This window comes from Panthera leo, chromosome B1 (genome assembly GCF_018350215.1).
Source record: "Panthera leo isolate Ple1 chromosome B1, P.leo_Ple1_pat1.1, whole genome shotgun sequence".
Classification (NCBI taxonomy): Eukaryota; Metazoa; Chordata; class Mammalia; order Carnivora; family Felidae; genus Panthera; species Panthera leo.
In genome coordinates, this window is record NC_056682.1 from 143,128,905 (window position 1) to 143,152,986 (window position 24,082).

A 24,082-nucleotide genomic window follows, 5' to 3' on the forward strand; every position below is an offset into this window, starting at 1 on the left:
ATCAGCGTTGGTGTAAAAGCAATGTTCAAACAATGTTGTTTTATCATTAAGTAAAAATAACACCGTGTAGTCTTTCATTTCTCCCATCCTTCTGCCAACAGAAGCAACAACTCATTAAGGGACTCCACCGAAGGTAGCAAATCCAGTGAAACTCTTAGCAGGTAAGAAATGATCTTAGCAGTGCCTGAATGTCCTAATGTCCTCATTACTACTGTTTATTCATTAATTCAGCAGATTGTTAACTGTCCGTGAAGTGTCATACTCAACACTGGGTCCTTAAAATGTAACAGTGGGCAAGGCAGACAAACGTGGGCTTACAATGATAAGATCTGTTTATTGACTGACTGCATGGAAAAAAAAAATTACTTTTATCTTTTCTATTTTCACCACCTAAAAAAAAATAAGAGGAATCAGAGCCTTTTTTATATCCTCAGAATAAGAAAAAGAATTCTGTTCAAATTCAGTTAGGCAGAGGCTTATTCATTGCTGTATCTTCAGCGTCAGCCATATTGCCTGACCCACAGTAGCCTTTCAGTAAAGTTTTGTGTAATGAGTGAATTAAGGCAGTATTAAAAATATTTTCTTACTGTCCCTACTGCTTGATCAACAATGAACTTTTTAAATATATCTTTATCAAAACAAATTTTGATTTTCTTCTCACCTATGTATGTGACACTACGTAGCACCTATTAACAATATTTTTATTTTTACATTTTTTATTTTTTATTTTAAATATTTTTATTTTTACATTTTCTGGATGCCATAGATATTTCATTTAGTCTGTATAGCCTAATATTTTTTTAATGTTTATTTATTTTTGAGAGAGAGCATGGGCAGGGGAGGAGCAGAGAGAGAGGAAGACACAGAATCCGAAGCACAGTGTATCTAACCTGATCTTATATCCATATGTGGGTTAGAAATGAAGACTCACATTGTTTAAGCAGCTTGCCAGGGCCATACAGCTTGTAAACAGTGGAGCCAGATTTGAACTCAGGTCTAGCTGGCTCCTGAGCTCAGGTGTGTGACCACCTCCGTGTTCGGCCTCTGTGTACCTGCACTGAGCTCCTGGGAAAGGGCCCTGTCTGTGCTAGGCACAGGGCACAGAAGGGCTGCTCCCCTGAGATGCGTCAAGCTCTGCTATAGTTTTTCCATGACCAGAAAAGTCTGTTTCCTTCAGCAATGATGTGTTCGTGAAGAGACAGATTGGAGAGGAAAAGATGGGACCTAGCCCCTACTTGTGTTCGAATATTTAATAGAAGAAGAAGAGGTTTTCAGATATTTAATAGAAGTTCTGAAAAGCATGAAACATACTAGAAAATTAAAAATGCATTTGAATGCTCTATCCTGTACTTCAGCACACTGGCCATTTTGGAAACTCACAAAGAATACCACAGTTGCTGTTTTACTACAACATTTCACTGTAACTGCAGCACCTTTGCTTGACTCGGCATCTAACAGCAATGTTTCTTCATTTAGAAACTTCTGCAACCTTTTAAGCTAAATCAGTATGGTCCATATACCCAAAACAGAATAAACAAAGAAACGAACAACTCTGCTGTGTGGATTTGTGCTCGAATTATTCTAAGAGCCACATTTCTCAGAAGTTTGTGGACAATTGACTTTTCTTATTTTGTTATATTATTATAACTTAATGAGCAACATTATGCCCTAAGGAAGGTTCCCAATAGAGGCTTCAAAACATCCAGCTCCTTTTTACACATCTCCATGTGGATGTTTCAGGAGATGAAACATAATGACCTGAAGATCACAGTGACCAAAATAAAACAAAGGCAGTCATTCCACAAAACCATTCCCCTCCAGCTCATCTTGTTTCTGTAAATGGCCCCCTGCTTTCCAGGGCACCTCTGCTTAACCCTAACGTTCTCTTTGGTTCTTCTTTCTTCTTTGTCGTGTTTCTCTAGTCACCAAATCTTATTAATTTTGCCTCTAAAACAGTTCTCAAATCCATTTTCTTCTTTGTACATCCTCTGGAACGGCCTGTGTTAATCTCCTATGTCTGCTGTAACAAAATTAGTTGCTTAAAATGACACAAATTGATCTCTCTTACATTTCCAAGGAGGCCCGAAGTCCCAAATCAGTTCCACCAGGTGGAGTCAGGATGTTGGCAGGTCCACACTCCCTCCAGAAGCCCTTGGGGTTAATCCATTTCCTTACTTTTTTCCAGCTTCTAGAGCTTTGTTCCTTGCACTCTGGCTTATGGCTTCTCCCTTCATCTTCAGATAGCAGCAGAGCATAGCATCTTCAAACCTCTCCGCTGAGATTGACACATCGTCTTCTCTCTTTCACGTGAAATCCCCCCTGCCTCCTTTTTACAGACCTTTGGGATGGCAGTTAGCCCCCGTCCTAAGAAACCCAAAATAATCTCTCCATCTCAGGATCTTTGATTTCATCACATCACATCACATAAGGCAACACTCATAGCAGATATTTTTGGCAGCCATTATACAGCCTGCCACACTGCTCTAGGCCTTTTTACCTTTCTTATAGACTATTGCAGTGGTCTTGACAGCGTTGAGTGTGGGTATTTTTAAACTCCAGTCTCATAAACATTCCAGTCACTTCTATATATTAATTTCAAATTGATCTGCCTGAAGCACACCTCAGAGTATGACCTTCCCCAAGCCCCCAGAACCTTCAAAGGCTCCCCCACTGCCTCCTGCAGCAAAAACACTCTTTGCCCTGATAATTAAGACTATCCATGGCTTCCCTTTCTAGGGCTTTTCTCCTAATAGAGCTATCCTCAAACTTTTTGGTCTCAGGACCCCTTTTAGTCACAAATATTGATGATTCCTAAGAACTTTTGTTTATTGCTATTCTAAGTATTGGAAAATAAGTTTTCATATTAGCATTTTAAAAATAGAAAACATTTTGATATACCTTTAGAAACAACAGTGTGTATCACATGTTCACCTAATAGCATTTTATTTTGAAAAATAACTTTTTCAAACAAATTGTTGAGAAGGCATTCTTTTACAATTTAACATGTGACTTCACAGAAGATAGCTGATTCTCATATCTGCAGCGGCATTTAATCTGTTGTGATATCAGATCTTGTGGATCCTCTGGGAAACTCCACTGCTCATTTGCGAGAGACTGAGAGTTCAAAGCAGATGCTGATGTTAGTGTCATAATTAAGACAGTGTGGGCATCACACACCCCCTGCAAGGGAACCACTGCCATAGTATCCTCATGCCGTCACCCAAACCACAGAGAACAGTGTGGTTTATTTCAACCTGTTGATTTAAGTAAGTCTAATAGTTTTGTAAAGTGATACGACTATTGCTAAGAGAGGTTCCTTTTTTTTGTCTTTTTTTTTTTTCATTTTAAAACAAGTTATAAAGATTGTGCCTCTTAGAATCTATGAGAGAAATACTTCGGGTTTATAGCTATTATAAAAATGAATTTTCTAACCAATATTATTATATTTTCATTCTGCAAAATGTTCATGGGCCCTGAACGATTAACAATAATGCAACTCAGGATCTCCCTGATATTTTTTGATTTCTGCAATTTAGGGTCATAACTGCCATCTTTAGCTTGTATTTTAGTCTGTCACTTTTGTGTGCATTAGCTTGCTTCTGTCCATAAATCTTAGTACTGTATTTGTGAATTGGAATGTCTGCATGACCATTCTTATGCTTCCAGAGAGCCGGTCACATTACATACAGGAGACCTAGAAGATCCGTCTAGTTCTTTTACATTCCCATCTACAGGTGAGTGAAAAGTACACAAGACAAGCCTGCTTCAAATTCTGCAGTGGCTTCTCATTTCCATGCGAGTGGAAGCCAGGTATGACAGCAGCCTGTAAGTCCACATTAACTCTCTAGGCTTATTTCCTCCTACTCCCCCCCTCATTCACTCTGTGTCATCTACCCTTGAATTGCTCCTTGAACATCCCAGGCAGCTTCTGTACTAAGGCCTTTACACCACTGTTCCTTACACATTGCTAACCCTTCACCTCCTTTAAAGGCTCTGCTCAGATGTCACTTACCCAATGAAACTACTTTCATGACCTTCTGCCAAAATTGTAACTCTCCCATACTCCCAATCACCCTTTTTTGTTTTTTTTTAATTACACTTAGTATCTTTTAATATGTAACTTACTAATTTATATTGTTCATAAAGGTGACTCTGTCGCCTCCTGTTAGACAAAAGCCACACAAGGGCAAGTATCGTTTGGTTTCCTGATATATCCCAGGCACATAGCAGGTGCTCAATAAATACTTATTGAACAGATGAAAAGAAAAAGAGAAGAATTGAGACAGATGGTTCTTTTTATAATTTCCAAAGACATAATGCTATCTGTTAAACAAGGGAGTCAAGGAAGAGATTGAAAGATAACAGAATCTGTTGAAAAGCAAAATGGCATAACAGACTAGAAATGGAAGAGAAAATAAAAATATTACAGGGGGAAGAAAGCCTTAGGAAAAACATAAATGGGATAGGCATGACTGAAATCACAGGGACTTGATGGACCTTCTGTGGGGAAATTACACAAAAAGAATTTTTAAAACTAAGACAAAAATAATTACAGAGAATATGTTATGGGGAGCCTCGGTGGCTCAGTTGGTTGAGCATCCAACTTTGGCTCAGGTCATGATCTCAGAGCTCATGGGTTCAAGCCCCACATTGGGCTCTGTGCTGACAGCTCAGAGCCTGGGGCCTGCTTCAGATTCTGTCTTCATCTGTCTCAGCCCCTCCCCTGCTTGCACACTGTCTCTCTCTCTTTCTTTCTCTCTCTCTCTCAAACATAAATAAACATTTAGAAAATTTTTAAAAAAGATTTGGAAGGTGTAATTGGTCTTCCTATAGAAGAGACTAAAATGAATAGGAAAGAATGAAGCTGTGAAAATGATGGTTATTCAACAAAGGCTTAACTGTAAATCTGGACAGTAATATAATATTACATAAATAATGTAAAGAAGGAAAGTTGAGGTATGAGGTGAAAGAGGAGAAAGATAAATCTCCATATTTTCTTGTTTTTTATGGAAGATTGTCAGTATATATCTAAAAAAACAAAACAGTTTTAATAAAATAAATACAAATTCTTAATTTTTGAATAATCTTCAACTTGTGAGAAATCTTTTAAGAACTGTATTTTGAAGAAAAGGACCATTTATTTGAAGTTACTGCTTTGAGGTTTACTTCACTTACATGTTTTACTGTTGTTTTAATAATTACCCAAGAGAATACAACATGTATTCTTGCCTTGTTAGATTAATATAAATGAGAGCTTTACTTTTTTCTTGCATTGTGAGTACTTTAGAACATGTTAATTCCACTCACTATTCTTTCAAATTATATAACACTTGTTGTCACATGTATATTTTAATTATAAAGGTAAACATCACAATGGATAATTTGCATTGTTTTATACAGTTAATATCCATTTAGATATACCCATGTGATTATACTTTACTTTCTCTCTGGTGTCATTTTACTCCCAATGCCTTTAATTTTTCCTTTAAGGTAAGTCTGCTGGTGATACATTCTCTCAGTTTCTGTTTTTCTGCAGTTGTCTTTATTTCATCATCATTTTTGAAGAATATTTTTGTTGAGTTTAGAATTTTAGGACACTTTTCTTTCACTTTGAAAATATTCCATGGTTTTCTGGTTTCCATTGTTTCTATAAGAAGTCAACTCTGAATTTAATTGTTACTCATTTAAATGTAATCTTTTTTGCCCTTTTGGCAACTTTAGGATTGTTTTTGTCTTTGATTTGTTTTTTGAGGTTTTTGGGTTTTTTTCTTTTTCTTTTTTAGCAGTTGTTATTGGTATGTTCAGGTATGGTTTTCTTTATGTAAGAAGTACCTGTTTAGGGTTTGGAATAATGCTGCTTAAATCCGTGGTTGTCTGTGCCTCCACTATCCAGATCTTGTGGGTCTATACCTATTACTTGTATATATGATTTTTTCTCTTGGTTTTCTGCCATATCATTTTGTCTCCTTCTATGCCTGTTTGTTTTTATTCTATGAAAGACATCTGTGAAAAATTGTTCAAATGGTTGGAGGCAAAGAATGAGGTTACCTTCCTCCAGATAGCATTCATGCTTGCTTCTGGTAGACAACTAAGAACACCACAATCCCAGATCAATTTAATCCAATCAGGAATTCAGATAATTTGAAGCTAGATCTCAAGATCCCCAAGGGCAGGTCTTGTTCCTGTTCATCCTTATTTCTAAGACAGCCCTTTGCAGTTCTAACCCAAAGCCTTGGGTATTTATGGGAACATCCCCTTACCCCCATCATTGGGAATATTTTCTCATGAAAGTTTGACTTTTTGAGAAGTGCAGTATACTATTTTTAACTAATTCTGTCCTTTTGCTTCTGTTCTTGCAAAATTTTAGCAAGTCCATCTGTGAAAAATTCAGCTTCTCGTTCATTCCATTCTTCTCCTAAGAAGTCTCCAGTTCACTCACTCCTAACTAGTTCGGTTGAAGATTCAGTAGGTTCCACATCACCGTATAGATCCACAAAACCCGTTCTTTCACCTGATTCTGTTAAAGGTAAGAATGATCTGATGTCATTGATGAGCTTAATTGGTTTCCTCCTCTGGTGAATTGAAAGTTCTTTTCCATAATCAGAATTAATAAGATCTTATATGGTGTTCTTATATGCAAACTCTAACTGATGCTGTGTAACTTAAGTGAGTCTTATTTAAATAAAACAGCTATCGCATGCATGCACACACTCTCTTCTTAATAAATATCCATAGATATTATATGTGAATATTTTCTCTATTACTCTGACATGAATAATGAACTTCCACCCCCCCCCCCGCATTTTATTATAAGATTTTGGTCTTTTTTTTTTTTAATGTTGTGACTTTTCTTTCTTATTTACATTCTCTCAAATCATGACTCTCTTCAGTCTCTGCCTTTGTAAGTGCAAGTATTTATCATACAAATTTGTCAGATGTCCTCATTTCTTAAATGTTAAGTTCATTTGTTATTTGCTAAAACAGATAAGGAAAATGGTTTTATTTAGATTAAGCGCATGATAAATAAGTGGACATTATATGTGTGTGTGTGTGTGTGTGTGTGTGTGTGTGTGTGTGTGTATACTGACTTGAACTTGAAATGTTTTTACCATATATTGACAGCAATGCAAACAACCCCATGCTCTCTGGCATCAGTCCCTTTGATAAGGGATAAACTAGGCAAATTGTTGCATCACTGTTAAGTCAGCTCTCAGCCTTTAGAAATTCTATGCCTCATACATTTCTAGATCTCCCCCAAATCTGAAAACCACAACATAATCACAGATTTTAGTACATTTTACCATCTTTTTTCTGTATTTTGTCCTCTATCCTCTCTTACATTTCTGAGTTATTCCTTGGTGTCTTTAAAAATACTAAATACTAAATAAAAATACTTTTAAAAAAGGGCAAATTCTTGAGCTATTAGAGCTGTGACTATTGTAGAAGTAGAACAGTACTTCTGGTCACCTCATTATTAATTTGTGATTACATAATAGCATGGAATTTCCTTTTTTTTTTTTTTCTATTGTCAGATCCTAATCAAACATCATGTATTTTATATTATCTATGTGAAAAATATCTCTCTGAGGAAGTGGTTTTCATCCTCTTGAACTAAAGTAATTCTTAGATGATTGCCTCTAATACTAATATCTGTACTGAAAAGAGTGGTTTTTTTGATAGGAAAATGAGCCACCAAAAAATATTTTCAAGATTATACAGCAAGTCAGGGACTAAGATCAAAGTTAGAATTTCAGGGTTGCCAATCAACTATCTTTTAGAGATCAGCAAAACGTAGCATACTTAGTAGAGGTTAGCTTACGGGCTTCCAACCCCTCTTCACTTGCTCCTCCCACATGTATTCCAGGCTCACTGTGGCCATGTCAGGATCCAGACTCCCTCTCCCACCATGTAAAACTGTCCTCATTCAGGTGACAGCCACTAAAATGGGCACTTGGTCTCACACACATTCAAAACTGTTGCCAGTGTCGGTATTAAGTCTTGCTCTTCCAAATCCTAAATTAACGTATCTACACAGGTTTGGTATGAAAAGCTGTCATTTAGAATGAATGTGTCATTAAATTTAAAGTATTCCTCTCGCTCATCCCATTTAATGCTATGTAGTTAAATAATAATAAGCCAGATTGTTTTGAAACAAATTCAAACAAGCTAGTGTTGGAATATTTAGATAAAACACTTTTTAATTTGTATAGTGTTTTAAAGTTTCCATTATTTTAAAAGAAAGGTTGTTTAACTTGTAATTGGAAGATTTCTAAGAAGAATACTGAATAGACTTTTAATATCACATCTAAGCAATTTTCTAATAGCTTCACAGTCTCAGCCAATAGAAACAACAGGAAAAACATGTCGGAAGCTTCAGAACAGACTGGAAAGCTTGCAAACTCTGGTAGAAGATTTACAGATGAAGAACCAAGGTACAGTGTACATTTCGGAGAGATCTTCCTTGCTCAAAAGAGTACTCACCTTCCCTTCAGGTGAAGCCTGTTGTCTATAGACCCGCAGAAGAGGATATTGAATAAGCAATTCAGAAACATCAAGTCAAAACATTAAGGTCTTAACCATGACTAACCCCCAGATTAATTGTGTGACCTCGGGCATGTCACTTTAGCCCTGCTCTACTCCGTCATCTAATAGGGATGATAATACTGCTGACCAACCCTCCGTAGGACACGTTTTGAGCAGTTTTTCACACGACACTTTCCCACACATTATCTTTCTTATCCCTGTTAGGTCTGCACATAAGCATTTGTATGACGGTAGCCAGGATAAGATTGTAGTTGATAGCTGGAAGACAAAATAACCATATTTCACCTTACACAGAATTTAAATTAGCATAGGCTAGAAGAGACTATGCCACCCAGTGAATCACTAACTAAAAAGATAAACTACTTTCAAATGCACTAAAGCTGTTTGAATGAGAAACTGTCATACTCTGCAGATGGTAGGTAAATTTGGGGGCATAAGTTCTAAGTGGTTGTTCCTGTGGATGTGGGAAGCCCATCATGTTTTATGCTTTTCTGGTATAAATTCATGAATCCAGGAGTCTGTCAGAGAGAAATAATTTTGGAGTATACTTGTTAATTCTTACCCATCTTTCTATCTCTAGAGAATATAAGCTGCTAGATGAAGGATAGTAGATATTTTTCTAAGAACAATTCCTTATAAAGAAAATTTAACCTTATCAATAATAATAGTTGCTATTAATATTTCTTGAACACTTACCAGCTGTGTGGCAGGCCCCATATTCAGTGTTTGATTATTTATGTTTTCTTCATGTGAGCCTCACAATACTGGGAGGTGGGCACTGATATCAGGTCATTTGAAAATGAGGAAACTGATGATCAGATTACAATCAGTAAATAGTTAAGTCACACAACGAGTAGTATATCTGGGACTTGATCTCTGCAATCGCTGCTTCCAAAGTCCACGTTTTTCAACATGCTGAGGCTATGCCAAATTGTTATTAAGGCAAGTTCCAGATCCTTTCTGTTAATCCCAGATCCTTGTGTATATAAACATTAAGAAAACATTTGATTTTAAGTTTGTCGTGATATTTTTAAAGGATGCATTATCTTATTGGCCCCATTTTTATTCACACTTTGACTTATATTTCTGAATATATATCTGAGTAATGCTACCATGTAATAATCCAAATGGGAGACATGTTGTATTTGTTTAAAAAATAAGACCTTTTTATTTGATGCATTGCCTGGATGGAGTGTCTCTTGGAAGTTATGAAACAAATATTTTGGGAGCATTTATCAAAACTTAAAGTGTATATATGCTTTGACCCAGAAATTCTACCTCTAGCAATTTATTCAAGAAAAAATTGTACAAGCACACAAAAGTCTGTTTATAAAAGTATAGGAAATACTTTTATAAACAGACTTTTGTGTGCCACCAATGCCACCATAAATCGCTATTACAATACCATTGACTATATTTCCTGTGCTGTACCTTTCATCCCCATGACTCATTCATTCCATAATTGAAAACCTGAGAAATCAACTTTAAAGAATTTTATTTACTAACATGTTGGTACATCCGTATAATGGAATACTATACAGTCATAACAAAACATGAGCTGAACTGGAAAAATGTTGACATTTTTTAAGTGAATAAAGCAAGCTACAGAACAATCTATACTACATATTTCCACTTGTGCAAAGAAGGAAAGTGTGTGCACGTGCGTGCATGTACACGAAGATATTTACCAAACTGCTTTCGGTGACGACTTCTGAGGGGAGTTCAGCAGGTTGAGGGAGCAGAGACGAATACCTTCACCTTCATCTCTCTTTGCACCCTTCTGAGGTGTTCAAATTATTTACAATTAGTATGTATTATTTCTATAATAAGTATGCTCACTTAAAACAACCGAAAGAGTAAAGATTTACCCTTAGCTCTGTCCATAACGTCAGTCTTTTCAAAAATATGCTACTTTGCAATTTTTAAGAACTTCCCGATCTCAGAATGTGTCTCTTCTATAGTAGCAAGCTGACCTTTTAAGAAGCACATTATAAAATTTAAAGGCAGAGTAGATGTTGCTAATCTAATTTTGTTTTATCATCACTTTCAGCAATGTCTTCAATGATCAGAAATCAAGAAAAGAGGATACAGAAAGTGAAAGACCAGGAAAAAATGTTACTAAAATGATACATTGCTTGCCTGTTCTTTACAGAGGGATGATGCCCAAATAATTGTGGTGTTGCTTATAATTAGTGCCCTGTGTACTTTTTTTCTTTTTATGTGAAAATTTAATAAAAGATACCCTCCCCTGTAAACTCTATTTTGAAATAAACTATTCTTCAATGCTCTCACAGTAAAACTTCAAACAGTTCTAACTAGATGTGAAAGTCTGCATCCCTTATAAGGTATTAATTTGTGCTAAGACCCATGTGCTGGAACAATTGTGTGGTTTTTATTATCTTCACTGGTGCTGAAGCAATAGTTATTCTTTCCAGCTTCAAAAAAACTTGACACACAAGTAAAATATGTGGTATAATGCCCAGAAGGACAAACTCCAAGGTACTGACAGGGATCCATTTGTGACCCTGAACTCACTGTTCCGTCAGTTATCAATGAATGTCATCAGATAACACAACATCGGGGCCCCTAATCAAAACTTTTAGAAAAGTTTTTTCTAAAAAAATGTTTACATATTAATAATGTAAAGAAAGAAACAAGAATGTGTTCTTCAGCCGGTGGGTAACTTCTAGATTGAATGGATTCAGCCTGCTTTACTTAGATTTTATTAGATTAGGAGGGTTTTGCATGTGGATTGTTTTCTAACAACAATAACCAGCTAGGTGTCCTAGGAGTCCATTCAATTCTAACACTAACTACCTGGAGTTAGTATCAGATTCTCCAGGTCTAAGGGTTCAGTCCCACAAGACCTCCCCCCACTTCAGATGCAGTTGCAATTTCTGGGCTACCTGTACTCTGGCTATAAATTGGAGTTTCCCACATCCCCCTCCCCAGGTTCACTAACTTGCTAGAACAGATCACAACTCAGAAAAGTACTTTACTTACTATTACCAGTTTATTTTAAAGAACACAACTCAGGAACAGCCAAATGTAAGAGAGGCACAGGGCAAAGTATAGGGTTCTGGTACACGAGGCTTTCATGCACTCTCAAGGCATGTCACCCTCCCAGGACCTAGACGTGTTTACCAACCTGGACACTTCTGAAATCTTATTCAAGAGTTTTTATAGAGCTTAATCCGCAGTCCCCTTCTCCTCTTTGGAGATCAGGGAAGGGGGCTGGAAGTTCCAATCCTCTAATCACTGGTCTTCCTGCCAGAGACGACAGGGACAGCAGAAGGGTAGCTGTCTAAAGATGTCACCAAGAAATGACTGCCCTGCTAGAGGCTATTCCCCAGCCCCAGTGCCATCACATCTACTGACCAGTCCTCACTAAAGGCTTGTGGACAAAGCAATACGCAGCACTTTCTGGCCAAAAATTTTAGTAAGCATTTGTGTTTTTCCTCACTTTATTTCCCCTTCCATGAGCTGGATACAGTGGACAGCGGGGTCCTAGGGGATGGCAGAGCCGCAGGACAGAAGCAGCCTGGGCAGCAATCTGCAGGGAGAGCTGCCCTTCTGCCAGAAATACCCACTGCTGATTAGTGAGCAAGAAACAGGCTTCTGGTGCAGCCTTCTTAACATGCATGGTGTCTGTCTGTGACAGCAGCGGCATTAGTCCCAACCGGTGCAGATAATAGTGACTAAATCCTCCTGTTTCTCCTCTAAATGACAGTGTTAACATGCTAAGCATGTCCAATTTTACAATATTCTTTTAAAATATGAACTTTAAGGGGCACCTAGGTGGCTAAGTCGGTTAAGTGTCCGACTTCGGCTCAGGTCATGATCTCACGGCTCATGGGTTGGAGCCCAGCTCAGAGCCTGGAACCTGCTTCGGATTCTTTGTCTCCCTCTCTCTCTCTGCCCCTCCCCCACCTGCGCTCTTTCTCTCGAAAATAAACATTAAAAAAAATTTTTAGTATGAACTTTAATATATGTATCTACCTCAATTGGTTTTACTGAAAGATTTTTATTTCATCAGGTAATGATAAAATTGCTAGTGAAAGAACTCTAAAGAAATTTTTATTGTAAACTGTTTTACTTTAAATTTTACCTAATAGAAATGCTGGGGCATTTTGTGCAGTAATAGTAAATGCCCTCTGAAGACCTTAGTGGTAGAGTGTGAAATTCATTATAAAGTATATAAAACGCATATGTGGATTTTACATATACATGCTAGGAGCCAAAAACTATCATAGTTCTTATAAGCACTTTCTATTTTCTTTTGGGTTTATGCTCTTTTCAGCAAACACCACCTGTAACCAGGATTAAACACTGTTTTGCCAAACGATGTTATACTTACTACAAGTTGTTTTAACATATAAAAACTCATTTTCGAGTACAAGCATGCATAATATCCCTCCAAATAATGGTGAAGTTTTAAAAAAGTTCTAAAATGTTTTCCCCAAAGAGAGGAGAAAACGGACCTCTCTTGCGTCTTGATTTTTTCTATGCATCTGTTATTAGTGGAGGAAAATATTGGCATTTTATATCTAAGCTATTATGGTACTAAGATTTAGACAAATAATTCAGACATTTAATGAAGGTATTAAAACTCAGGTTTTATTTGTTCAGTATAATAAAGTTTAAATGTCTTACTTCTTCTCAGAACAAGGATGTACCTGTGTGTCACTGTCCTATTACAGTTTTGTTACCCAGGATAGCTATTGGTATGAAAGGGAAGGGCAGGGGAAATGGTTGCTATGGGACAGTCCTTCTGTCAGTCCAGACCCCCTGTGAGACAGGAGGGGAGGGGGTGGGGCAGTCCTGCAAAGGCCCTGGAGGTAAATGATGGCTGTGTCTGTCTTCTCTGAAGTCAGGCTATACCTGGACCTCCCAGCCCTCTAAGAGGCATCACTCAGGCCACCTAGCTCAGCCCACACCTTCATCCAGTTCGCACTTCCTCTCTTCGTGGTCTCCTCCCAATGACAGACCCGGACTAGGCCCCTTGTTTCTACACCGGTCTGCAATCATTAAGACAAAGACTTACTTGATACTTTCAAACCGGGGCTAGCACATAAAATCAAGCAAAAAAACAAAAACAAAACAAACAAAAAAACACTGGGGAGTCTTAACGTATAACCTCCTATCCTTGCTAACCACCTCTTGTGACCGTATTTTTTTTTCACAGTTCCATATGGCATTAACTATTTTTAAATATAGAGTGTGCACGTAGTAAGGAGTTTCTCCAGTTGTACCAGTAGGAAGGCAGCTCTTTATGAATGAGACGTGTTTCACTCTCTTGGTTTAAGGGTCACCCAAAGGCTCAAGCTTGAACCCTGTGTAGCTGGTTGGTTTCTGTGTGCTCTGGCCAGTCCACACCTGAAGCTTAGCCAAGTCACTCCCCGAGAGGACTAAGCTCTGAAATAACGATGGATCAGCAAAGACCCACCCATCGATGCCACAGGGGAAAAAAAAGTCCATGCTCACCGAAAGCATATACCTACATATGTATTTCTGCACATTAGACAAAAGCCACTAGCAAATTTGAAACAACTCTGATGGCTATATTTGGAGTTATACTTCCTTTATTTAAAATTATTCAGTGTGCTCCACAAATAGCCTCTCTAGTACTTTGAAAACTGAATCACTGAATCCCCCACCGCTTTTGAACCACTTTATCCTCACGGCCAGTCTCCAGGAACCTATTGCTGCATTCTTCCCAGCGGGTAATTTTCCCGTTGTCTACCACTACAAACTTCCATTCCACCACTGTATCTGCTGGCAGGGACACAGAGTGAGACCAGAACCCGTCCTTGCTATACTGGAGTGGGATGTAAGTGTTCCACCTCCCAAGACTCTCATGGTCTCCAGTTACTGCAATGAATTGCCCACCAGTGCTTGTGACATAATGGACCTGGAACCTGATACTAACTTGCTGAGACTCTGAAGACATTGCTACCCCCTTATTGCGTTTCACATCCATTTCCTGACCTCTTGGTTCCATAAGAGTGCTTCTGCCACAGTCCATTCCCTGGTTTGGGCTTAACACTGGAGCCTCAAGACTGCCACCCAAACCAACATCTCCCCAAGAGGAGTGCCTGGACACCATTTCCCAGTCCTCATTGTCAGCCCGGTCCTGACTGCTCAACTCGGCAAGGCTCACTTCTTTCCCTCTGTCAACGACCAGGTTGCTAGAATACAACTTTTCGGCAAAACACGGAGCTGCTTTAGCGAGTGTCTCTTGTCCTTTCTGGAATCCCCATTCTGCCATAGGAGACTGAAGCCTTTCATTTCTTGAAACTGCAGAGTAACCCCTAGAGTCACCAGTCTCAGATGTAGCTAGAGATTCTGTGTCTGGAAACTGTCCAGAAGGAACATGCTCTCTTGAACTGTCACAATCACCGTCTTTTCCAGAAGGACTCTGCCGTCTCCATGTTGCTTCCTGCAGGTTACCATGGCCTTTGGTCTCTGAAACCAAACATCCATTGCTTTCTTGAAGATGCTCTAAAAAGCAAAAGGAAAAATGTAATAGTGTTAGGCAGTTCATGTGAGAAAAAAGGCTAAGAAAATAGGTTTATTGAAGACTTTACCACTAATCTACCTGCAGTTCACGAAATCCATCTCTATTAAAAGCAAGTGCTTAATTACCTAGTTAAGACACTAACTGAACCAACAGCACGCTTTAAGAACATACATGTATATGCAACAATAAAAGGCACATCTGGGAGTGTCCGTGTGCTCACACAAGAATGTAAATGAAGTGGCCAGTTGTAGAGGCAGCAGTTTAACCCTGTCATGGTCCTTGATCTCTGCAGTCCAGGCTTTACTGGCATACAGCCAAGTTTGGTTTCTATCAGCAGAAAATGCTGTCTAGCCTGTGGGGCAAAGATCCACACAGCTACCCTACAGACCCTACGAGTACACCTGTACTCCCAGGAACTGTCAGCAGCCCAGGGATCAGCTCTCACAGATGTGGGCAGATCCACAGCAGCTGTTGCTATGGTTGGGGGGCTGGGGAGTGGGGGGGGGAGATACAAAGGATAGCAGTGCATCATTGAACAAGGATTGGGGGTGAGGGTAGGGGGAGAGGGCTGGTTTCTCCTTGCCAACCCCATATGCATCAGAAGTAAACCTTGGGGGGCCTGGATGGCTCGGTTAAGCTTCCTAGTCTTGGTTTCGGCTTAGGTCATGATCTCACAGTTTCATAAGTTTGAGCCCCACCTCGCGGGCTCTGTGATGGCACCCTCCCTCTCTGCCCCTTCCCCGCTTGTGTGGTCTCTGTCTCTCTCAAATAAATAAAGTAAACCTTTTTAACAAAACAGAGGCTTTTTACATCCCCTCCCATTGTACGCTTTTAAAAAACACGTTCTTACAGTACACAATCCAAGCTCCCTAAAGGCTCAGTTTCCTTCTTGGCCACCTCACTGACAGTCGGGATAGTTCCCTACAAGATGGAAGTGCCCCAAGTCATACAATCAGCATAGATGGGAGGGTTTCTTTCTTTTGGGGGTGGGGGTTGACCTTGTTTAATTTTATCTCCTTTTAGTGGTGGACTTGTGAGACGTAAAAACATTGCCCTGAATTCTCAATCTTTCAACCTAAAACATGAGACTGGCTTCATGAAGACGGAGGAGCTCTCTGCTCATCTCAAACCAATCGCAGGAAAGGCACAGAGGCAGTCTTTCAAATGGCTACACATGAACACCGACTCCACTAAAAATAAAGTTCCCAGATGTCATTTTCACCGCTCGGCTGGAGTCCAGGCATGGGCAGCTGGCCAAGGGAGGGCACTGGGAGCTAAGGTTTTCTGCCAGTCCTCTTTGTGTAGCACAGTCTCTAACATGTACACATGTAAACCTGGATGTCAGTTCTACTCATTGCAGTTGGGTGCCCTATTAGGTAGGTCCCCTCCCGGGGCATTAGACAACCCTATGCTTTTGGGTCCCACGGCTCTGAAATGGGCAGCCAGCATACAGCCCTAGGGCTTCAGCTGAGGCCTTCCTGGCCAGAGTCCAACCTGAACTTTGCCTTCCTGACAGAAGCATCCAGATAGCGGGAGGTGCTCAGCGCCTGGGAGTTAGTTCCCAGACCCAGCTCCTCCATGGGGTGAGGTAGGGGAGGACGTGAGGTTATGGGATTGGGACTGAGAAAGTGTCCCTGCTCGGTCTGAGATCGATGAGGGTTGTAGGATCTCCCTGAACCTAGGCATGCCCTTTGTAAGGCCCGGAAGGGGCGCCGCCGCCGCCGCCGCGGCCGCCCGCACTGCGCCAAGCGCAGCCACGCAAAGGAGCCCATCCCCCTCGGGGTCCTCGGGGACGGGCGCCCAGGGTAGAGACTCTGCCCGCGCTGCCCTCGGACGATGGGTCGGGGAACCTTCGGAGCCTCCGAGGAGGGCGATAAACCTGCCCGGCGCGTGCGCACTAGCCTGGGAAAATAATGAGAGGCTTGGGGAGGGTCCTGCCCGGGGTAGGGGAGGTTAGTCGGGGGAAAGGGCCAAGAGAAAAACTCCAGGTGGGTTTTTTTCCTCCCTCGGTGAACTTCAAAGCCCCCATGGCAGATCTGCCCTCGAGACGTGGGAGGAAGAATACCTGCTTTGGTGACCAGCTCCCGCCTGGAAGGTACAGGGCTCGGTCCCCCGCCGCCACCCTGATCGCTTCCCGGAGCCGCAGCCTCCCCCTGAGGGGCGTTCCGCTCCGCGTCGCTCTCATTCCCCGAGTCCCGCAGCAACCAAACGAAAATCGCTCCGGCCAGGCCCCCTCCGACCAGCAGGGCCGACCAGACGGCGCCCATGGCTGAGAGGCCGCAGCTGCGGGAGACGACGGCGACCGGGAACCGGGACTCGGGTCACGCAGGCAGAGCCACACCTACCCCGCCCGGCCCAGCCTTCTTCGGTCCCGGCGGCCGGCGCTCCTGCGCGGAGCCCAGCCCACGGCGACTAATACTCAACTTTCCCAGCCCCGCCCCGCTTCCCGCCCCGGGGCTGCAGCCCCAGGCTCCGGCCGGGCGGAGACTCGGGCGCCCTCCTTTTCCAGCATATTCATTCCCGACCCCGCCCCGCGGCTGGCGGCCGAGCGCCCGGGTGCCCCGATCCACGTGTGGCCCGCGCGCGGAAAGAGCCCAAGTGCGCACAGCTGCCGCGCGCCAGCCGGGCTCTGCCCCACCGCCGTTCCTCCCCGCTCCCGCTGCCCGCAGGGTCGGGTCCCGCTTCGGCCTGCGCCCGGCGCCTCGGCGCCTCCTCCCCGTAGCCTCTCAGCGGCGGCGTGGCCAGCCAGAGACCCGGGCTTCCAGGAACTTAGACGCGGGAGAGGCCGACGTGCGTCGGTGACGCGCGGGGTTGGGGCTCTGGCTGGTGGGGAAGCCGGCCGGATCGGGTGGAGTGGGTTGGAAGCACAGCGGGCGGCGGGCGGGGAAACCCTGTGGAAGCTCCATTCGGCCGCCACTTAGCTGCGCCTAGCCTCCTCAAGCCTCCACCACCCGCCGGTACAATGAAAGGATTGGACTGAGACCCGTCCATCTATCAATGCCAGTCTTCTCAACCACATCCAGTCGTTGTCTCTTCCTCGACCTCTTTTTAGGGTGTGTGGTGGTTGCAAAATGCGTGCCCTCTTGTCTGGACTGGATGTTGCCCAGGGACAAGCTCCTACAGCAGCGTTTATCAATAAAAATAGCAACCCTCTTTGTTAAGCGCTGTGTGCCAGGTAATGTATATGTTTAATTTGATCCTCACAAACCCACATCCATGTGAGATCAGAATTACACAGATTGCCTCCTCAATTCACTCCTGTTGATCTGATGGCTTTGCACACCAGCTTCAAGCTGATAATTCCCACGCTCGTATCTGCAGCGGGAGCCTTTCTCATGAGCCTCATTTCTACACCCAACTGCTAAAGCCACAGCTGGCAAATATCCGCCTGGGAATAATTAGTAAAATGGCTCCCTCTGGTAAAACAAACCCTTCAAATGTGTCCCATGTTGAGGCACACAGCAACTCCCTGAAGGAGTTACTAGAGGGCTGGTGCCTCCTTAGGGTCACGACTCCTACAATCCTAAAGGAAGGGGGGGTGGGGGGAGGGTGGAGACCGGGCCTCTCGTCCCGGATGCTAACAGACATTTCAAACCCAACTCACTCAAGTCTGACCCCCTGTCTTCCTCCCCAAATCCGCTTGCCCCGCCTACCTCATGGGGTGGGGGGCGGAGTGGAGAGTGGCAACCACATCCTTTCCCATTGCTGGAACACCAACAACTTTGAGTCCTCGGCTTTCCTTCTTCCCCTCTCTCAGAAGGCAGGAAGTAGCAAACCGCCACTCTTTCTTCAAAATGCTATGTTAAGAGAGAGTTCTGCTTCTCTGCCGACACCCTGGTCTGCCACCATCATCTCACCTTGGATTATTGCAGTCACCTCCCTCTGCTCTCCCTGCTTCCACCCTGAAGGCTCTACAGGCTACTTTCAAAGCATAGGTCGGAATGATTCTTTAAAGCATCCTCTGAGCCCAGGACCCTCCACTTGCTCTCTATCTCATGACAAAGAGTCCTTGTTGGTTTGCAACCATCTCAGGAGCTTCTCAGGTGTGATCTGAAAATGGCCCCAGTGCATGGAGCACAGGGAGAAACTAAAGACCAAGGCAAACCACTCCAGATTGGTGGGTCACGATTTTAATAAGCAAGGGGACTTAGGGAGCTTGTTTTGGGCCCTGAAAGATGAGTGGGGTAGTTTGCAGACATCCGTCCAGATATCTATCCTTTCTCCCTCACCCTCTACAGGTTGTTGCACAAGGGCAATCTGCCCTATGAGCCCTTCCCTGATAATCCTAATTTTAATTACAACCCCCTTCACCCCATACCATTCTTCGGTTTCTTTTTCTCCCTAGCATTTAGGGCATCATTTCTAATACAATGTAAAACTGATGGATTCGTTCTACTTGATTTGCTTCCTTATCTTCAGAATGTAAACTACACGAGAGAAGGGTTTATTGTCCTATGTTCTCGCTGAATTCCTGGCACCTAGAAAATGCCCAGAATAGGCCCTCAAGAAGTACAGGGTTTTTTTTTTTTGGGGGGGGGGGCTGGTGGCGCCTGGGTGGCTCAGTCGCTTGAGCATCTGACTCTTGATTTCTGCTCAGGTCATGATACTGGGATCATGTGATCAAGCCCCGCATCGGACTCTGAGCTGTACATGGAGCCTGCTTGAAATTCTCTCTCTCTCCCTTATGCCCTCCCCAGCTTGTGCTCTTGTGCTCTCTCCCTCTCACCCATGCTTTCTCTCATACACACACAAAAATAAATACATAAATACATACATAAATAAAACATTTTTTTAAAAAAACTACAGGCTGAGTGAATGAATCAAAAGCTCAATGTATTCTCAGTCTAGAGCTTAATGTCATCTTCTTTATACAAGTTCGATCTGCGTTTTTTAGCACAATGTAGACGCTACTTTTTTGTCAAATAGGTTTCATGTCTTAGGCTAATTAGGAAGTCAATGGTGAACTTTTTAAAGACTTCTAAAGTTTAAAACTACCCATACATCTCAATTCAGGCAGCTTTAAGATTAAAAAAAAAAATTGAGTTGAAAATACTGAAAAGTGGTCTCAGAGCTAAATTTTTAAGAAAATAATGTCACTATATAAAATAACATTCTCATGGACTCTGTCTTGCTAACTGGTTCTTAAATCTTAAGATTATTATAGAGCTGATTTTTTAATAGTCAGAATTTTGTAGAAAATTTTAGAATTATTCTACTTTTGTCAAAGTAAAACTTGATGTCATAGGATGTCCTTGAATTTTACTAACTCTAAAACCAATCGAGTGAATGATTTTTATAAACAGAATGAAAATTCTTGAAGATTTTCTTTTTATTTCCTCACTGAGAACTTCAGTTCCCACTTCATTGGTCTAAGTTTCTTTATAAAATGTGCTTGCAAATGAAATCCCAGATCTGTAAAATCATAGAAAGCAAGCCCCCTTATTCATTTCCAGTAATTAGACGGTTTATTGTTGTCATCAACTGCTACTTATGAAAAATATAACCAATTAGTGACGTAATTCTTTCCACCCATCAGAATTATTTTTACATTGGTATCAGACTTCTCATGCAGCATTTTAAAAGAACGTTATTTATTTGGCCTTCCTTTTGGCTTTTCGAAACTTAAATGTTGACTGATTTTTGTGTTGCTGCTTTAAAAAAAAAAGCACTACTCCACTCACTACCATACTTCTTAAAAGTCTATGGCTACATATTCTAAAATCATGCTTACTGCACTGACTGTACATGTTTATCACACACAATTGAAGAGTGTTGCCTCTATATAGAAGTCCTTTGAGCCTAGGAAGACAGAAACAAAAAAGGAAGGCAAATTCGATAGAAACAGGGGTGGAAGATGATGCGTTCCGCTGGGATGTGTTGAGTTTGAGGCAATAGAGGGAAACTGGAACTGGGGGCATGTAGTTTAATAAGAGATACTGGAAATTCCTCACAGAGAGGTGGCAGTAAAATCCATGGTAGAGATTAATGTTACAAAGGGAAATCAAGAATGCACTTCAGCCTTTGGCAAAATTCCAAGAAGACTGGAAATCTGCCTCCCTGTTGCTACTTCTGTTGCAATTACGTCTTTATGATATATTTTCAGGGCCATAATGTAGTGCCAATTTTCCAATTGATCACTATTCTATTAAACTGAATATAAACAGATAGCTATAGATATGGATGATATTTTTTAAATAACTTAAAAATGTCCGATATATAAGGAAGTCAGTGATAGAGTTTTAAAGACCATTCATATTTATATTTATTTATATTTATATATGTTAATATTTATGTGTATTAAGACATATGTGTATACTTACATGTAATTTTTTTTTTTTCTTTAACTTCATGCGAGAAAAGAGTCCTCCCTCCTTGTGTGGAAGGATGAAGACAAAACAATTAAAATCAGCTTTGTTTTCAGGGCCAGGGGATTAAAGAGGGTGGGAAGGAAGAATTAGGGAAGAGAGAGAACAGGGAGACTTGTTTCTTGTTTCCAAAGTCGGTGCAAGAAGGTGTTGGGAAGGGGGGTAAAGGGGTGTCACTCAGCTGAATTTAAAAGGAGACAGGACTAACAAGAAATGGTTGGATTTGACATATACAAGGTCATCGGTAACTCTTCAGTATTTGTGACAGTAAGCATTCAAGTTTGGAAGGCTGAGGAATAAATGTGAAGGCCGTGAAGTCCAACGCTGAGTTAGCCTCCTCTTGAGAAATTTGGGGGCAAAAGGTAGGAGAGAAATAGAAGTGTCTCTTAAGAACAGAACAAGGTCCAAAGGAAGTTCTTTCAGACCAAGAGAGACTTACCTGGGCATGTTTGTATGCAGGAAATAACCAGTGAAGACTGAAAATTAATAAAAGGAAGCCTCCTTTTAAATGGAGTCGGGAGACCAGGAGGGGAAGTTCTGGGGGTCTACCACCTGTGGTCAATTGCAGACCCAACAGGAACAGAAGTACTTTGCAAGGTGATACTGCGTTAGCTAGTTAGCTACTACTGCACTAGCCCAACAGGAGGAAGAAATGTTTCTTTGCCCAGCAACAGCCCAGCCGATGAGAGACTGCCACAACTCAGCCAATGAGAAGCCACTATACTTTGACCTCCCAGTTTACGCCAATGGACTTTTTGTTATTAATAGCCCTCCCAACTTCCCCCTTCCTCTAGAAAAGGGTGTTTCTCTCCTTTGTTCTTCTTCACGCTAGTGTCTGGTTTTGCTGGTTGCTTGTTTCCCGTTGCAATTCTCTACTATTCCTGAATAAACCCATTTTACTGGTAAAGTAACTGGCAGTGTCAGTTTAAGGCTACTATGACAGCGACTGAAGATGTGAGGAGAGGAAATACTTAATGGGAATCCCAAAAAGGAGGAGGAAGCAGTGGTAACGGGGCTACCAGTGGAAGGGCTGGCCTCCGACGAAAGAGGACACGGGCATTGAAAAAGAAAAGAATGAACATAAGAAACGTTTTAAGATAAAAGGAGGCAAGGAATGAGGTTATCAGCTGAGAGAAAGGAGGTACAGCTGAGATTTGAAGGAACAGCCACAGGCAGAAGAGATTACCTATTGGGAGACTTGCCCGTCCTGGATCATGTTGATTCTTCAGTTCCGGGCCTCTGTTCTCCCTTCCCCGATATTCCCAGGGCCCTCACCCACACTCAGACCCCACCTAAGTGTCCAGAAGACTACAAACCACTTGCTGGTTCTGTCTGCACTTCCCTCCCGTCTGGCTGTGACCCACTCTGCAACCACTCCTGACTTAATCCTCCTAAAGTACAGCTCCCAGCAGGCCATCTCCTCTACCAGAATAAATTCAACCCCACTTTAGCCTTCCAAGGTCTCAATGACACAATCGCAAGGACCACCCCGGGCCATTCTCTTACCACTGATCTGCACTCCAGCCAAACTGGGAATCTCCCAGCTGGAACCTTCACTCATTGGTCTAGAGATTTCCTAAAAGCCACTTCCTTCCATGAAACTTTTCCCCAGTCCACAATCCCATTCCCCGGCCCCCAGCCCTCAAATTGATAGGTAGTCAGACTTCAAAGAAAAGAGTTACAGATTGTAACTCTCTTAGAGCAAAATGGGAGATTTTCTATTATGGTACAATTAATTTTGTAGTTTTTCTCATCCTCACATTAGATCATAGATTCCTTGAGGGCCAGAGTTTGTTTGTTCTTTGTATTTCGTGGAATGCAAAGTCTATTATCTAATAGGCCTTTTTATCCTCTTTTTTCATTGAATACCCGATGTATACTGGCACTAGGCTAAGTGCTTTATAAGGATTATCTCATATAATGCCCAGAGAGAAGTAAGTTTCCCAGGGTCACACAGCTGATGACTGACTTAGCTGTGATTTGAACCCACCATTCTGACCTCCCAGGACTCATGCTCTGAAATTCTAGCTATGCTGAATCCTGAGGGGTCTTAAGCCATGTCCGAATTTCGAAGCATAAATTTTAGACGTGAGTGTGCAAATTTGGATGTGTGACACATTTATGGTGAATTTCAGTCTCGTTCTTAATTTGTAGTTGCCCGCTCTGCAAGCCCTCCTTAGGAAAATGTCCTCACCACCACCAGCACCTGTCCACCGCTGTCAAGCCCCTGGCTCTTGCTGCTCCACATAACATTAGCCACAAGTGAAACCTTTCTGCAAAGCAGTCACACTGGAGCTGCCCGGTTTCAGATTTCACAGAGACATTTTCTAACTGCAAATGTTTGCAAACCTCTGACTCATCTTAGTTCCAGAATAGATTCAACCCTGAGATCTCTGATGCTAACTGATGAAGCCTTTAGAGAAAAGGGAAATCTGTGTTGGGCGAATCCAGCTCACTGTATAGAAAGAAACAAAGTTAGATTACTGCTTTGTACCCCATAAAATGGTGGACTCCAGATGGAATAAAGCACTAACTGTAAATGGTAAAACTACTACAAAACTACAAACATTACTAAAAGCTAATAGAACAAAATCTAGGAGACTGTCACTGTGATATTGCATAATATAGGAGGCCAAAATACGTCTTGACTTTA

At 41.7% G+C, this 24,082-nt stretch overlaps 2 protein-coding genes across 14 annotated transcripts in view; one reads left to right on the top strand and one right to left on the bottom strand.

Annotated features, from left to right (window-relative positions):
* CCDC158 (coiled-coil domain containing 158) overlaps positions 1-10,804 on the top strand; it is a 102,160-nt gene extending 91,356 nt beyond the window's left edge. For 10 of the 13 annotated variants that reach the window (XM_042936146.1, XM_042936150.1, XM_042936153.1 and 7 more), the window contains 5 exons: positions 102-161; positions 3,667-3,734; positions 6,368-6,526; positions 8,333-8,432; positions 10,595-10,804. In XM_042936146.1, coding sequence (XP_042792080.1) covers positions 102-161; positions 3,667-3,734; positions 6,368-6,526; positions 8,333-8,432; positions 10,595-10,715 — 508 coding nt within the window. In that variant the 3' untranslated portion in view covers positions 10,716-10,804. Of the gene's footprint in view, positions 1-101; positions 162-1,355; positions 1,511-3,666; positions 3,735-6,367; positions 6,527-8,310; positions 8,433-10,594 lie in introns of those variants that run through there. The other 3 variants (XM_042936151.1, XM_042936154.1, XM_042936155.1) reach the window with 3 other exon arrangements.
* Positions 10,805-13,147: 2,343 nt separating this feature from the next.
* On the bottom strand, positions 13,148-17,437 carry STBD1 (starch binding domain 1). Its single transcript, XM_042933993.1, has 2 exons — positions 17,130-17,437; positions 13,148-15,045 (listed from the first exon to the last, which is right to left on the bottom strand). The coding sequence occupies exons 1-2, from the start codon at positions 17,329-17,331 to the stop codon at positions 14,186-14,188; spliced, it is 1,062 nt and encodes a 353-aa protein (XP_042789927.1). The 5' UTR covers positions 17,332-17,437; the 3' UTR covers positions 13,148-14,185.
* Positions 17,438-24,082: the final 6,645 nt, after the last annotated feature.

Excerpts from the sequence above, each read along its gene's own strand:
- STBD1 (XM_042933993.1), bottom strand. The coding sequence starts at position 17,331 with ATGGGCGCCGTCTGGTCGGCCCTGCTGGTCGGAGGGGGCCTGGCCGGA. Across the intron at positions 15,046-17,129 it reads GGAGCTGGTCACCAAAGCAG|AGCATCTTCAAGAAAGCAAT; the intron begins GTATTCTTCCTC and ends TTTGCTTTTTAG.